Source organism: Lepisosteus oculatus, chromosome 7, assembly GCF_040954835.1.
Source record: "Lepisosteus oculatus isolate fLepOcu1 chromosome 7, fLepOcu1.hap2, whole genome shotgun sequence".
In the NCBI taxonomy this organism is placed as follows: Eukaryota; Metazoa; Chordata; class Actinopteri; order Semionotiformes; family Lepisosteidae; genus Lepisosteus; species Lepisosteus oculatus.
The window spans coordinates 41,564,519-41,578,400 of NC_090702.1; the positions used below are offsets into that span (position 1 = coordinate 41,564,519).

The 13,882-nt window shown below is 40.6% G+C and overlaps 1 protein-coding gene across 1 annotated transcript; it reads left to right on the forward strand.

Moving 5' to 3' along the window:
- The first annotated feature begins 6,961 nt into the window (after positions 1–6,961).
- Positions 6,962–13,380, forward strand: ucmaa (upper zone of growth plate and cartilage matrix associated a). The gene is made up of 5 exons (XM_015352471.2): positions 6,962–7,184; positions 7,507–7,575; positions 7,669–7,761; positions 10,501–10,599; positions 12,181–13,380. Exons 1-5 carry the CDS (start codon positions 7,127–7,129, stop codon positions 12,276–12,278), a joined length of 417 nt encoding a protein of 138 aa, XP_015207957.1. The 5' UTR covers positions 6,962–7,126; the 3' UTR covers positions 12,279–13,380.
- Positions 13,381–13,882: the final 502 nt, after the last annotated feature.

Consider the following 13,882-nt stretch of genomic DNA (forward strand, 5'->3'; position numbering starts at 1 on the left):
TGAAAATGATTACAATCATCACCCATTTCAGAGTACTTTTGTACCTTTCTTGTTGTCAAACAAAATGACCTTATTGTATTGTTCATTTTAACAATAGAGCAACTGTTAGACTGTGGATGTATATTCTGAATGCTTAAAAGTAAAAGCTGTCCAGATGACTAAACCCGAATAATGAGGAATGCAGTATATACTGTACAACAATGCAGAAACATGACATAGGATTTGTAGTTTTCTGACAGAGGCTCCTAAGACCAGATCAGATAAGAGTGAGAGTACAGTAGTGCTGTATTGACAGCAAACAAGTAACACTCCCAAAGCATAAGACATTTCTAGAAGCAATCTGTGTTTTTTTTTTTAGAGTTAGTCTTAAGTAATATTGAGCAGTATAACAATGCAGCTCTTGATAAAAATAGGTTCCACAGTGGAACTGTTGAAATCAGTACTTTGTGTTCTCCAGTTGAGGTTGTCCATAAAGATTCAATGAAATCTGCTTATGTGAAGCTAGGTGAATGCTTCCCATATTAAGGATTATAGGAGTCCCCAGTCATGTGGTCCAAACCAATACAATTAATTTCTTTTAAGAATCAGTTAATTGAGATCCTCGATTGACTAGCTACTATCCTCCAAAAGAACCAGAGGGGTCAAAATAGCTTCTCTCATTTGTAGCATTCCTATGCTCTTTACTCCTTTGTAGTCCTTTTCTGGGCTTTAAATTTCACATTGGTAAGAATATAATACAGTAATGCTTATCCTAATACAAATTATAAGTGACTTCATAAATTTACTGTATGCTTCTAAGGTGGATTTTGGTTATTTGTGCTTGTCAAGTAACATAAAACACAGCAGTTCTTTTTCTAATGATAAAATAATAGGAAAAACAGCTCAAGGTGTCTCCAGAATATCATGTTTGGTAGGTCCAAATGCATTGTGACTAAACTAGGTTTTGACTTATTTGCACTTCTTATACCACAAATGGACCTTGTTCCTTTACAGAGTTTATTCTCTGTAATGTCGTGCAAACAATCTTATTCGTTTGGAGACTGATGCTGTGTGCTGCTGTGAGAGGGTGGTGGGTTCAGATGAGGCGGAGACTCTTGTCAGAAATGCTGTACATTCCCAAGAAAGCCCCTGGGAACGACCTGCCATCCTCAGTCAACATGACCAATTAGTGCAAGAATATTGCAGTGCAAATTTACAAGAAGGAAGAGACCAATCGACTAAGTGAGTTTTAGAGAAGTATTCAGAGAGAGAATTAGTTTCAGAGATAGTCTCGGAAAAAGACTTGCATTTGAAAGATTTCTGGGAAGCTAGTAAGCAGTTTAGCAGCCCAGCTACAGGCTTTTGATGAAGGAGGTTAGTAGCTCAAAGAGGCGTGCATGTTTTGTTTTTTGGGTTTCTCTCACTATAAATAAAATTATTTCGTTTATGGCTGTTCTTTGTGTCTGTTGTATCTTGACCTGCCTGCCAGTGTTCCTGTTTGTGACACCCAGCTCCAGGGTGTGTCACAACTGTCTTCCACACCTCCCTTTGGAATCTGTCTCTGAGATATTAATTTTCTCATCCTGCCCTTCCTCCTTGACATTTTCTGTTTTCACTGTGTCCACACCCTACCTTTTCCCTCACATTTCTGCTCTCTCCCTCTCTCTCTCGCACATCATAAGCTGGCTTGGCAGCCAAACCATTTGTTTTCGTTCTGTTTCGTTCTGTTTTTCAGCATCCAATTGAACCCGTTCATGACAGGTCTACTAAAAAACATTAGCCTCTCACAGGTGCTTGGTTGCGCTAATATCACAGATCAATGCACAACCCCAAATTGACACAAACAATCATGTACGTGGGTAGACATATTGTGTTGGAGGATTAAGGAATTACAGTAATGTTTGTGTTGCTGCAACACAGATGATGAACGGAACTCAAAATGTCAGCATATAGGTGTGCAGGGGTTATACCACTGACACCAGCAAGAAGACTACTAAAGCAGACATTAATGGCCTCCTCATTTTATTAAATAATGTGCTAATCATTACGTACTGATGAAAACATATACTGTATCTAAAGTGATTCAGTTCTTAATTTAGGATTCTGAAACTTTCTGATTGAATGTTGCGTCAGTATATTGTCTGAATAAAGAATAGAACCAAACAGTATATCATTAAAAATTAAAATAAATTCCAGTGGAGAGGAATTACCTCGTTTCAAGAATATACGGTACATAATGCACATCATATAATCTGTGGAGATTTGTAAATTTAACTTCTGCACATGATTTTGTTTTGCTAAGCCCATAGTGTTGAATTATAAACACAGTGTATTTATTTGGAAATTTTTTTAAGAATTAATTTTTTTTAGGTGAAATCGGAAAACTATAAATTGCACATTTCAAAAACGTACACGTAAAACCAAATGCAGATGCTTCTATCACAGTACCTATGGTAATTCCATGCCCTGAATAAAAAATCATCACATTTCTTTTAGTTCATAATACGTGGATGATGAAGTTCTTGTTCTGTTCAAGGCTGGGAATGAACATGAGAAGTCATGTGCTGTAAGAGGAAACACAAATAGGACTAAGTAAGCGGTGTGTATGGGCCTGCGTTTCCTTTACCGTCCTGAGCAGATACATCGCACAGCAACTCTGAGACAGTAGAGACTGGGGCTCAGATTCCCAGCCCCTTTTCTCTCACACAGGCGGCTCTGTTACCCAGAGCAGAGCAGCACCTCGCTCCTTAACTGCAGGCAACTCGGAAAACAATTTATACATTCACTGAAGTCTGGGACTCGTCCAGAACTTGAAGAAAAATAAATGCACAGAAACTGCATAGTTTCCTGGTGATACACTGCACCCCTAATACCTCAATGAGTTCCATTTGTTGGAAGGAAATGGTTGACGAAGATATAACGGAAGAATCACTGCAATACATTTTACACCTTGTCTCGAATTTAGCTAAAACACCGCAAACCTTGATAGCGCTTGTTTCTAAGTAACTTTGCAATCCAGTGGTTAATTATTCCTGTTTTTGTGCCTGGCACTGATGTATGAAGTGTTTTTACTCACACAGACTGCCTTGCAAGAGCAAATGCAATTGGAGACTAATGCTAATCTCAAATATTATATCCATTAGTTATAATTATTAACAATGTAAACGTAGACCAATATGTTTGACTTCTCTTACTTCTCTTCTGATGAGCTAGTCAATATGGATTTAGAAAATCTAGGTTTGAACTAACGTGTTAAGAGTTCAGCACCAGTGCCAGATACAGTATATGTACGTGGTGCATACAATACAGTGCATTTATCTTTTCATAAATTTCCTTGAAAAAGATTTTCAAATCGTATGCCATACTGTAGTATTGAGGCATGTGAATTGAGAAGAGTTTAAAGAATAGAAAGCAGTGGGATAAGATAAGGAGAGAACACTCAGATTGGGGTGATGAAATTAGTGGTGTACCACATTTCACTAGGAATGACAAACACTCAAGACAAAAGCGTCGTGTAGCGAAATTGTGGCTTAACCTGCTTGGCTGAGGGCTGGCCTCCCGGCCAGAGGACAAGGAGACCAGGGCCCCCTAGAAAACCAAGCAGGACCCCCAAACCACCAATGCAGGATTATGAAGCATGGAAAAGGTAAGAAGAATTCGTGGTGTGAACTGTGGGTCATCGCAGAGGTTGGAGAACAGCTGAGGGAGTGTTTGTTTAGGGTCACTGTATGTAAAGAAGGAAGGCTTCTGAAGACCTAGGTGAGTTGCTTTTTAAAATAAATACGTATGAGCATTAAGAAGGCAGCCTTGAGTTGGAAGAAACGTCCAAAAATAGCTCCAGATTTGCAAGAGGTTTGTAAATGGGAAAGGAAGTCACTGGTATTATTAAATTGACAAAAAAATGGCGGTGTTATCTGAATGGTTAAGGGCCTGAGTTCCCAATTGTATCCCCAAAAGCAGCAATGGAATTTGGAGACTTGTTCGCTGTATTCGTACTGTGAATAGAATGAGGGATGGAGGTAAACGATAAGAGATGGATAGGAGACTACTAGCCTTAGTAGATAAATGAAATGACAAACCCAGCTGTATGGACACAACTGTGCAGAAATAATCAGCACAGGAAACAGGCCAATTAAAAAAATCAAGGCTGAGGTGTGGATGTTTACACTGCTGTAATGAGGTGCAGAGAGAAAAGTTAAGAAGGAATTTAAAATTAATTGTAGCTAGCCTTCATCTGGAGGAGGACCCAAGCCTGAAAAGGATCTTGATTCTGGTTAAACCTGCTGGTATATTTTGATTTCTGCAAGATTAACAGGCATGCTCTTTAACGGCTTTAAAGAGAGTTTTTTTTTTTGCAAAAAAACAGAACTAATAAATATGAAAGAAAAATTGAAAAAATATTGCAAAAGCATTCAAACCCTTTGCTGTTACAAACGTTAATTAATTCAGATGCACAGAAGTGTCTCAATGTGCCACACAATAAGTTGAGTGGTCCCTGTGTGCATTAATAGTGGTTCACATGATTTATTTACAATAAATACACCTGTCTTTGCAATGTCCCTCAGTCAGGTAGTGAATTTCATGAAAGGATTCTACCATGAAGATCAAGGAGCTTTCAAAACAATATCTCTTACTATCTCTTTGAGCATGGTGAGAAGTGGAAGACAAGCAGCTACTGGCTAGATCAGGCTGTTCATACAAACTGAGCATCTGAGCGAGAAGGAAACTGAGTAGGATTGCCTCTGTCATGACTCGTCCCTTCTCCCGTAAGTCCCCTTTGCATTCCCACGCGTACTAAATTCCACACATGCTCATCCAGGAACTAATCATCCAACCATGGCTCTCTCTTTTCAATAATTTAACACTCTTCACCGGCTGACCTACGTTCACTGTTGAGAAGCCTTCCACAGCTTTCTCTTGTGCACTCAAATACTCTTGACCTGACTCCTTGATTACTCGACCTGGTTCTCCTACTTTTGACTTCGCTCTTGCCTAACAACTTGAATTTGGAATCTTGGATTTACTTTTGCTCGTAGTACTTTTTGCTTTTGCTCACGGCTTCGCACAGGTCCGACAACTCACCCCTTTCAGAACTCCTGACAGCCAGCATGTCACGTTTGAAAGAGTTGCACAGTTGCAGTGGCTGAGATGGGAGAAGCTGTCCTGGAGTCTACAATATCTCAGTCACTTCACAAAGGTGGCCTGCATGAAACTGAAAAAAAAAAAAAACATCTCAAATCCAGCAGGGGGACTACAACAAAACACCTCAGTGATACTGTAAGCACGTGGCAAATGTTTTTGTGGTCGGACAGGACAAGACTGGAACTGTCTGGTCTAAATGTAAAGTGTTACATCTGACGCAAAGCTAACAGAGTGCAGCACTCACTCAACACCAGCCCTACAGATGTGGCAGCATCATGTTCGAGTTCTGCTTCTCACCAGCAGGGACTGCAAAGCTTGTCAACACTGATGGGAACAGGGGTGGCACAAAGTACTGCCAACTCTTAGAAGAAAACATGCTTCAGACCTCAGAGCTGTCCCAGAATTCACCTTTAAGCAGGACAATGATCTGAGGCATGAAGCCAGAGCTACACTGGAGAGGCGTGACCATAAGAAAGTGAACTTCCTCGAGGAGCCCAGTTAAAATCCTGAGTTGAATCCTGTTTCATTTCATTGGTTGTTGTGAAATTGGAAAGCGTCTAAATTACAGATTAGATGGAGTTATTTGGAACAAAATAAAGGATTTTGATACAAAAAACGTTTAACACAGACAGTAGAAACTACAAGCACATTCTCAAAGGAGGTGAAATCAGTGTACAATGAGGTTAAAGGCCTTCAGTTGATTGTACTTATGTGTGCTTATAGAACTATACAGGATTATTAACCTGGACCTCCCTACACATTCTCCAATTGCTCTTCCACACAGAGCTGATTATTTTATCAAAATAGCTTATAATGCTGAATAGTACATATTTTCCAAGGATTTGCTGTTACTTTAAAGCTGTTAACTCTTTAAAACACACCAAATGACTAACTATTACTACCTTGAGAAAAGCTATTATGAAATTTACTGAGAAAATACTCCACTCATGTCAAAGCCTTTTCAATTTGTTTGGAAGCTTCTAAACAGACAAGTGCTTTAACATAGCACATACTCACTGCCAGTCACTGAAAACTAAAGAGAAGTTGAAAGGGATCAGATTTAGTAATATTTTCTGTGGTCTCTGCAATCCCGTTTCCCTTCCCCAGTCTTTTATTAAACGTATGTCTGGGTTTTAGGGGTGGCACGGTGGTGCAGTGGTTAGCGTTCGTGCTTCAAAGCACTGGGGCCCTGGGTTCAATTCCAGACCTGGGGTGCCATCTGTGTGGAGTGTGTATGTTCTCTCCGTGTACACTTGGGTTTCCCCTGAGTGCTCCTGTTTCCTCCCACAGTCTAAAGACATACTGGTAGGCTAATTTGCTTCTGGGAATATCGGCCCCGTTGTGAGTGTGTGTCTTTGTGTGCCTTGGTGTCCTGTCCAGGGTGTACACTGCCTTGTGCCCCTTGCTTGCAGGGACAGGCTCCAGCTTCCCTGTGACCCTGTATTAGTAGTTGGAAGATGGCTTCACGTCGAACACCAATCAGCAGCACAAGACAATTATCCCCCGTGAGAACCGCACAGCACACAAGAGGTGTGCACGACCATGAAAAAAGGTCGAAAACACAAAGAAAATGGCTACACGTGTTGAAGTGGCCATTTAAAAGCAGCCTGGACATAATGAGCAAAGCACGGACATGGAGGCCAGAGGCCAGCTGTGGTGGGAGCCAGGTGAGAAGGGCTCACAAGTGGTCGACACCGTTTCTCACTTTCCTCCACAACATCTAGCAGCTTTCCGCTACATGAAACTAGCGGCTCCCTCCCGCCCATCTGCCACCAAGCCCAGCGCCGCCCAGGTGGGCTGCTGACTGGCGGGAGTGTTGATGTGGTCAGCTCGCACTAGATGCTACCCGGCAGCTGTGGCTCCCCGGGCCCCTCCCCTCCCCTCCACACACACGGAATTCCAGCTCCCTGCCTCCCCATCTGACAGATGAGGAATTTTCAATCCGAGCGTGCAGACTTCTCTCATTCACCATTGCTCTGATCCCTCCAGCGAGAGTGGCGCAAAAATGCTCTGGACTCGGATAATCCTCCTGTCCTTCCTTGCGACTGTCTTAATTTTGGCAAGTAAGTAAAGCGGCCAGCCTTTTTCGAAGATGAGAACTGCACTGGGAATAAACATCTTAATTTCATGACCGCGGCTTTCGTAATTCACGACAACAGGAATTCTTCTTTTAAAATGACTGATGCTGTCCTTTTCTTATCTTTTCTTCTTTCAAAACCACTGATGCTGTATTTTTATACAGGCCTTTTGCATTAAAATAGGACACAAAAACTGAATCTACTTTAACTGCTATTTATGCATGAATTATTATATTGCAAGTTTTCTTTCTTATTGGATTTCCACCAATGGAACCTTTTCCTCACAAAATCTTTCTCATTTCTCAAGTTGCCCGTGAAGCTGGGAGTGCAGCAGTCCGAGATGATAACACAGACGTCAAACCAAAGAATGCAGAAAGTAAGTACAGCAAAGCCCTCACTTTACCTGGTGCTTAAATTAGCTGTTGGGACATATGTCAGGAGTTTTTAAAAATCTGATTTCAAATTGCAGAGCTGAAAAGGATTTTCATGCCTGAATCAGATGCATCCAGCTTCTTTAAACGACGTGGCAAGAGATCCACAAAGTCCAGAGATGAAGTGAATGGTGAGGCTGTTTTTTTTTAAATATTTTCAACTAAGTTTTTGTTCCACCTCACAGTTCCCTAGAGGCACTCCAAGCATTTATGAAGGAGGGCTGCTGAAAGCATGTAGCCCCGGACTAAAAGAGGAATTCTGCTGAAATCATTTCTGTAGAAATGATCTGACACTGCCTTTTCTTTTGAGCATTGTGATGGGCAGATTCTGGGAACAGATGATAGCTAGGATTTAAAAGTGAAACGCAGGTGAACACATTGGAAAGTCCATGTTAGCCTGAGGAGAAAAACAGCTGATGTGATTGCATGCAGAGAGGGTTGTGTCCAAGTGGAAAATGCATTTCTCAGAATGAGCAGAAGTGGATCGTCTGAGGCACTTCTCTCTGCGAGTGAGGTTTTCAGGTGCTCGGTGTGTTAAAGGAGTTATAGAATGTGCCTGACGCCCACAGGCAGCGCAAGGAGTCACAGGATAGAATGGAGAAGCCAGCACCCAAAACCTTTTGATACGTGTGGAAGCAGTTCCACTCTCCCTCTCCTTTTTACACTCCTGCATCTTTCAGGCACCCGAGAATAAAAACAGTCTGATTGGACTCGGTTAAAAAGGGATTTGACAGTTTCTCTCTACCCTGCCTTTACTGCTGCCGTCACGCCTGCACGCTCCGCTGAAATTACAGTGCTAGCCCAGGTTTGAGAGAGGGAGCACTGTTGGTCTTGTCGTGAGCAGGAATGAAAATTAGCCCGGAAAGTTGAACAGTTTTAGCCCCAGGAGTGCGAGAAGGTGTTTACGCCGCACGGCTGTAGATCACACAGCCAGACGCTGGCCTCTCACTTGTGTGACGTGGGGGAGGGGTGAAGGCCAGTGAAGATCGGCTGTATTTAAGGCTCCAACAACCTGTTTTGCTGGATAAGTACTTTACTTGTCTGATATCCATATTAGACTTCCACCTTCAAGCAAATATTCAAGAAGACATGTTCTGACATAAAGGTTGTTCTCTGGGAAGGCCTCAGATAATCATTGCACTATTTTATACTTGCGTACACTGTTGGTATCTGGTCACATCTAGAAAAAATCAACTTTCAGACTCTTTCCAATTATCCTTCAACCTCTTGAACTCACCTCACACTAGTAATCCAGCTGTGAATGACTTCCTCAAAAACTGCACTTCTAAAAGCATCTCCCTAATCAGACACCCCTTACTGCTATTTAGCTGATTAAACCACAGGAAAAAAAGATTGACAAAGTAAGAATCTGAAGATACTTAAGAGCAAACACGAGGGTCAATTCTCAAAATGAGTCTTTGAATTCTAATAACGACAGGAAAATATTGAAATAAAAAAGATGACACAGTAAAAATCAATCTATAAACTGATTAATTGCGGTTATACTGTAGCATTTTAAATGTTATTCCAGTTTTTATCCAAGAAAATACAGTTTGATGGGATGGTGAGAGATAAGGTGGTATGGCATTTTCCAGCTTTAAAATTCCATAATATCCAAACCGATTCCCTTCCCTCATCCAGACTGTTAATAAAACAGGCACACGGGCACAGAAAATCCAAAGCAGTAAACGGGAGAAACATCCACCCCCTTTTCTGTGCAAAACAAATGCCTTGCGATGACGAGCAGCCCTGCTGTTTCTGTCCAGAAGAAGCAGAACGAGCTCCACGCTCCTGCGCGGTGAACAGCACCTGCTGCTGCGGCCAGACCGCTCAAGGCCAGCCTGCTTCCTCAATCCAGTGGTCAAGTGGGTTTGCTGGTGTTGACCTTTGGGTTGGCCATGGGTTTTCACCCGTCCCACTTCAGTGTCGCCTTTGGGCCAGTATTTGCTTTTCAGGGTTGTCTTCAGGCATGCGAATGCCCAGGGCAGCCAGACCTCAGGCAGCCACACAAAAGAACGATCACCGAGTTGCAGAACTGACCACGGATTCGCCCCATTGCTCATTGCTTCAGTGCCGAGTGAAAACCGCATCGTTCGAGACAGGATTTAAAAACCGTTGAGCCTGTGATAAATCTGTCCTGCGCACAGTCACATTTTTCATTGACACCATCATTCTGAAAGTGCAGGTGATTAAATGTGTGATGCACATGTTCTCAGCCGACATGGTACATGCTGTTGCCAATGGCTGCTGTGGCCAAATTTTACTTTCCTGCTGTAATGAAAAAAAAGCTCCATATCTGGCTTCCTCATATTTATATCGTCCAGGGCATTTGACTTCCCACAACCACAGGTTAATAACACAAAAGATGTAGGTAAAGCCTTTCTTTGGAGTTCTGACTCTTGGCTTCTGAGGAGGTCACGAACCTTCAAGAAGAACAAGAGAGGCTGTAGAGGGAATTAAATCCATGACTCTTGTGCAAGTTGCCCACTAACACCTGAGTAAGTGCCTCCTGAGCGGACATTGTGATGAACAGCAGTTAACAGAAATGAAAAGCTCACTTGTGTAAGTTCACAGTGGGCACTGATCGCTACAGCACATGGTATTTTGCACAGTTCAACCAACGACCCTCTGATTGACATTCATTCATATTGTGATTTTCTACACCTTGTTTTGGAACGCAAGTAGAAACATATCCAGATGTTCTCCTCTGGGAATCATACGCAATGGTTTACATGAGAGCAGTGTCATGCTTCTCATTGAACTGACCTAGCTTCCTTTCAAAAACACATTTATTCTATCAGCTGACCAAAATGGCTTGGTTATTATTGAAGGAGTGTGTGAGCCTAAATATTTTTTGTCTCAATTCACAGCTGAACACAGGCAGAGACTAGCTGCTGACGAACGCAGAAGGGAGTACTACGAGGAGCAGAGAAATGAATATGAAAATTTTGTTGAGGAGGAGCGTGATGGTAAGTCTCAATGAGATCAACACAAAATCATAATTATTGGACCTCATTAAACACAGTTCCCCCTGCATAGTTAATGCACAAAGCTCCTCTAATCTCCACAGCAAAACAGCTAACAAGAGAGTTTTATCACAAAGACTAAAAAGGTTTATTTACTGTAAATGCTTGACTGGGAATAACATAAGTCATGCAAAGTGGAGTTTCAACACCACACCAGAGTCCAAACACTGTTTTCCACCCCCTCCCCCAAATGAAAGTCCAGGTCAATATCCTCCTGGAATGGATGTGTCCTTTAATATCTTGAATTATCTTGGAAAGTATTTCTCAGTACACAAATTAGAAAGAAACATCCAGAACAAAAACAGGAAAAAACAGACTATTGTCTTTCTTCAAAAGTCAGTTTCTCAAGCTGTGGCACGCCTTGGATGTAAATGTCTTTTTCAAGGACTTCTCTACAATGTCTACTGCCTCAGATAAAAAATTGAAAATGATTGAACAAATATCTAAAAATCTGCATGACGTTTTATCTGAAGACAGGGCCTGTGTTCATTTTCTCAGCCTTCAAAAAAAAGTTATAAAATGAAAAGAATAAATGTACTATTTTTACTGTTGTATTTCACTACTGCTGGTCATAGATAGGCTTCTTATAATGTTCACAGTTTTAAAAAAACATTACATTACATTTCAGGTACTTATGTACTTACAGTACTCATAAGAAACAGATTTAATAAAAATAAATGCACGTTTTCTATCAAGAGGAGGGTTTCAATCTCTGAATGGCCAGAATTTGCTGAATAACAGCTATTTCAACCTATTAAATGAGCTTTTTCTATAGCGGTCAATTTAAACACATAGGAAAGCTTCAGCAGCTTTATTTGTTGCAGAATGTATTGTTTTTATAAACTTGCAAATTTACAGAGTAAAATGAAAGTACTTTTTAAAGGTAAGGGAGAACTCTCTAGATATTTTAGTGAAATTTTGTTTTTGCGCTTGCATTTTGCTGGAGAAACAGTAAATTATCTATATACTTAGGTGCTTCTGTAAATTGAAATGCGAGATTAATATTCCTATGAAAAAATATCAATTTGCTTTATGCTGATGTATCTAGTTCTGAAAAGCTCTGGCTGTCTTGTGTTTTGTCATATATAGTCCGAGGTGTTGTACTTTGTTTTTGCTGGTAAAAAATTATATTATTCAACCATTGGCCAGTTTCTGTACAAAGTGCTGTTGTGAGCATTACACTATTTGTATATTACAAACGTTTCACAAAACTGAAAACAAACTTAATGGTTGTGTTTAGAGGATCTCTTGTGTTCGCGATATTTTGAGAAACGTTAAACCAATGTTGTTTTCGGTCAAGAAAAGTGTAACGTTGAAAGCAAAACACGATTGGGCGGATATCCCTAGCGAGGGGTCTATATAAGGCATTCCTGTTCTTTTAATACAATATAAAATCGGTGTCGTTAAAGCAACTACAGTACGTGCCCAGAAGTTTGGCTCCTGTAATGATGGGCTAGCAATGCGCCGCTGAAGACTAGCCCCTGTATTCCCACAGATAACGGATGTTTCTCCTTTGTCAAACAGAGCAGTACGAGAGAACCCGTGAGAAGACCGAGCAGTGGCGTGAATTTCACTACGATGGGCTTTCACCCTCCTACTACTACAATCGCCACTACAACTAGTTACACCGACACAGGGACACCGCGATGGAATGACACCCGATGCTGGTGCCTTACTCAGACGTACAAGAATATTGCAGCTGTCAGAAGAAAATCAAGTTATTTTTGATGCAGCTTTACATATGGCGGCGCTGTAGTAAATCTAAGCTTTCTTAAACTTTTCTGTAAAAAAAAAACGTAGACTGCGTTTAACATATTGTAAAAGTTAGATCTATTTTTGTCATTTGTCGAATACAGGTATACGATATAAAGCAAACAATACAACTTTAATTACTATGTTTTTAATAGTTTGTTTTAAGATGTTTGTATCTTAAAAAAAAAAAGAAAACTGACCTGGAGTCTGTTGAAGAACGTGTTTCACATCTTTATATTTTGCTCCACGAAAAAAAAAAAATACAGGCAGTTTCAAGAGCCCCAAGCTCTGAATAAAAAGAGCCACGAGTCATTGAGAAATGCAGTGCAGGACATTATATTCCTGTTGTTCCTTTTCTATGGATTATTGGATTATGTACCGTGATCACATTAAAAAGAAACGAGAGTGCTCATGTTTTCTGAAGAGAATGCCTGTTTCTTTTTAATCTGATACTATATAGATTATGGTGATCTATACTGCATGTTGAGGTGACTGGTAAATGCGGGATCTTTTGGTTACATTTGATACTTTTGTGATTTATATTTTAACCTTGCATGTTGCAGGAACAATACTATATTGCAAGTCTCCATTTAATGAATGAATACTATAATATTAGCGAAAATAAATCTGAAACAAGACTCAAGCAATTAATAAGAACAAATACCTGCATAAAGCAGACCGCAGAGAGGTTGTCTAGATAATTTGAAATAATGTCAAACAGCGTAGTATTAACTGCTTCTTAAAACATCAGCCCAGTGTCCAGCCTGGAGTGATATTACACGCATGATTGTTTAAAAAGGTAAATATATCTATAAATACCAGTAAAATTAAAAACACCAGTAGATGCCAATCTTCTGACAATATTAAACAGACTATGTATCTGCTATGTAATGATAGAATAGCTAAAAAAAGACATTGTTGTCTGGTACACTTTTATCATGGCTATGAAATAAACATTGTATAAATTCTAAATGTGCATCTCTCTTCTTAAGCATTCTTACTGACAATAAATCACAATTTGTACAATTAGACGTTCAGTGAGGTAGTGGGTTATAGATGAGTAAGTTTCTACCTGACAATTCATATAAATCCTCAATTTATCTTTAGGTGCTTGATCACACAACACTGGTGTGACATATACAAAAAGTATATTGCCAGTACCTTTATAATAGTATTCACAAAACTATTAAATACTATTCATACTATCAATTCACAACTGGCAGCCCACTGAATTTCAGCAGGTGTGAGCTTGGTCAGTACCTGGATGGGAGACCTCCTGGGAAAAAACTAAGGCTGCTGCTTGAAGAGGTGTTAGTGGGACCAGCAGGGGGCGCTCACCCTGCAGTCTACGTGGGTCCTAATGCCCCAATCCTTCATATGAGATGTAAAACCGAGGTCCTGACTCTCTGTGGTGTTTCTCGTTAAGAGTAGGGGTGTAACCCCAGCATCCTGGTCATATTTCCCATTGGCCCTT

What these genes read in the sequence shown, in the direction of transcription:
- ucmaa (XM_015352471.2), top strand. Translation starts at nt 7,127, where the DNA reads ATGCTCTGGACTCGGATAATCCTCCTGTCCTTCCTTGCGACTGTCTTA. An exon ending in GTCCAGAGATGAAGTGAATG is followed by an intron (nt 7,762 to 10,500) that starts GTGAGGCTGTTT and finishes CTCAATTCACAG; the next exon opens with CTGAACACAGGCAGAGACTA. An exon ending in TGTTGAGGAGGAGCGTGATG is followed by an intron (nt 10,600 to 12,180) that starts GTAAGTCTCAAT and finishes TTTGTCAAACAG; the next exon opens with AGCAGTACGAGAGAACCCGT.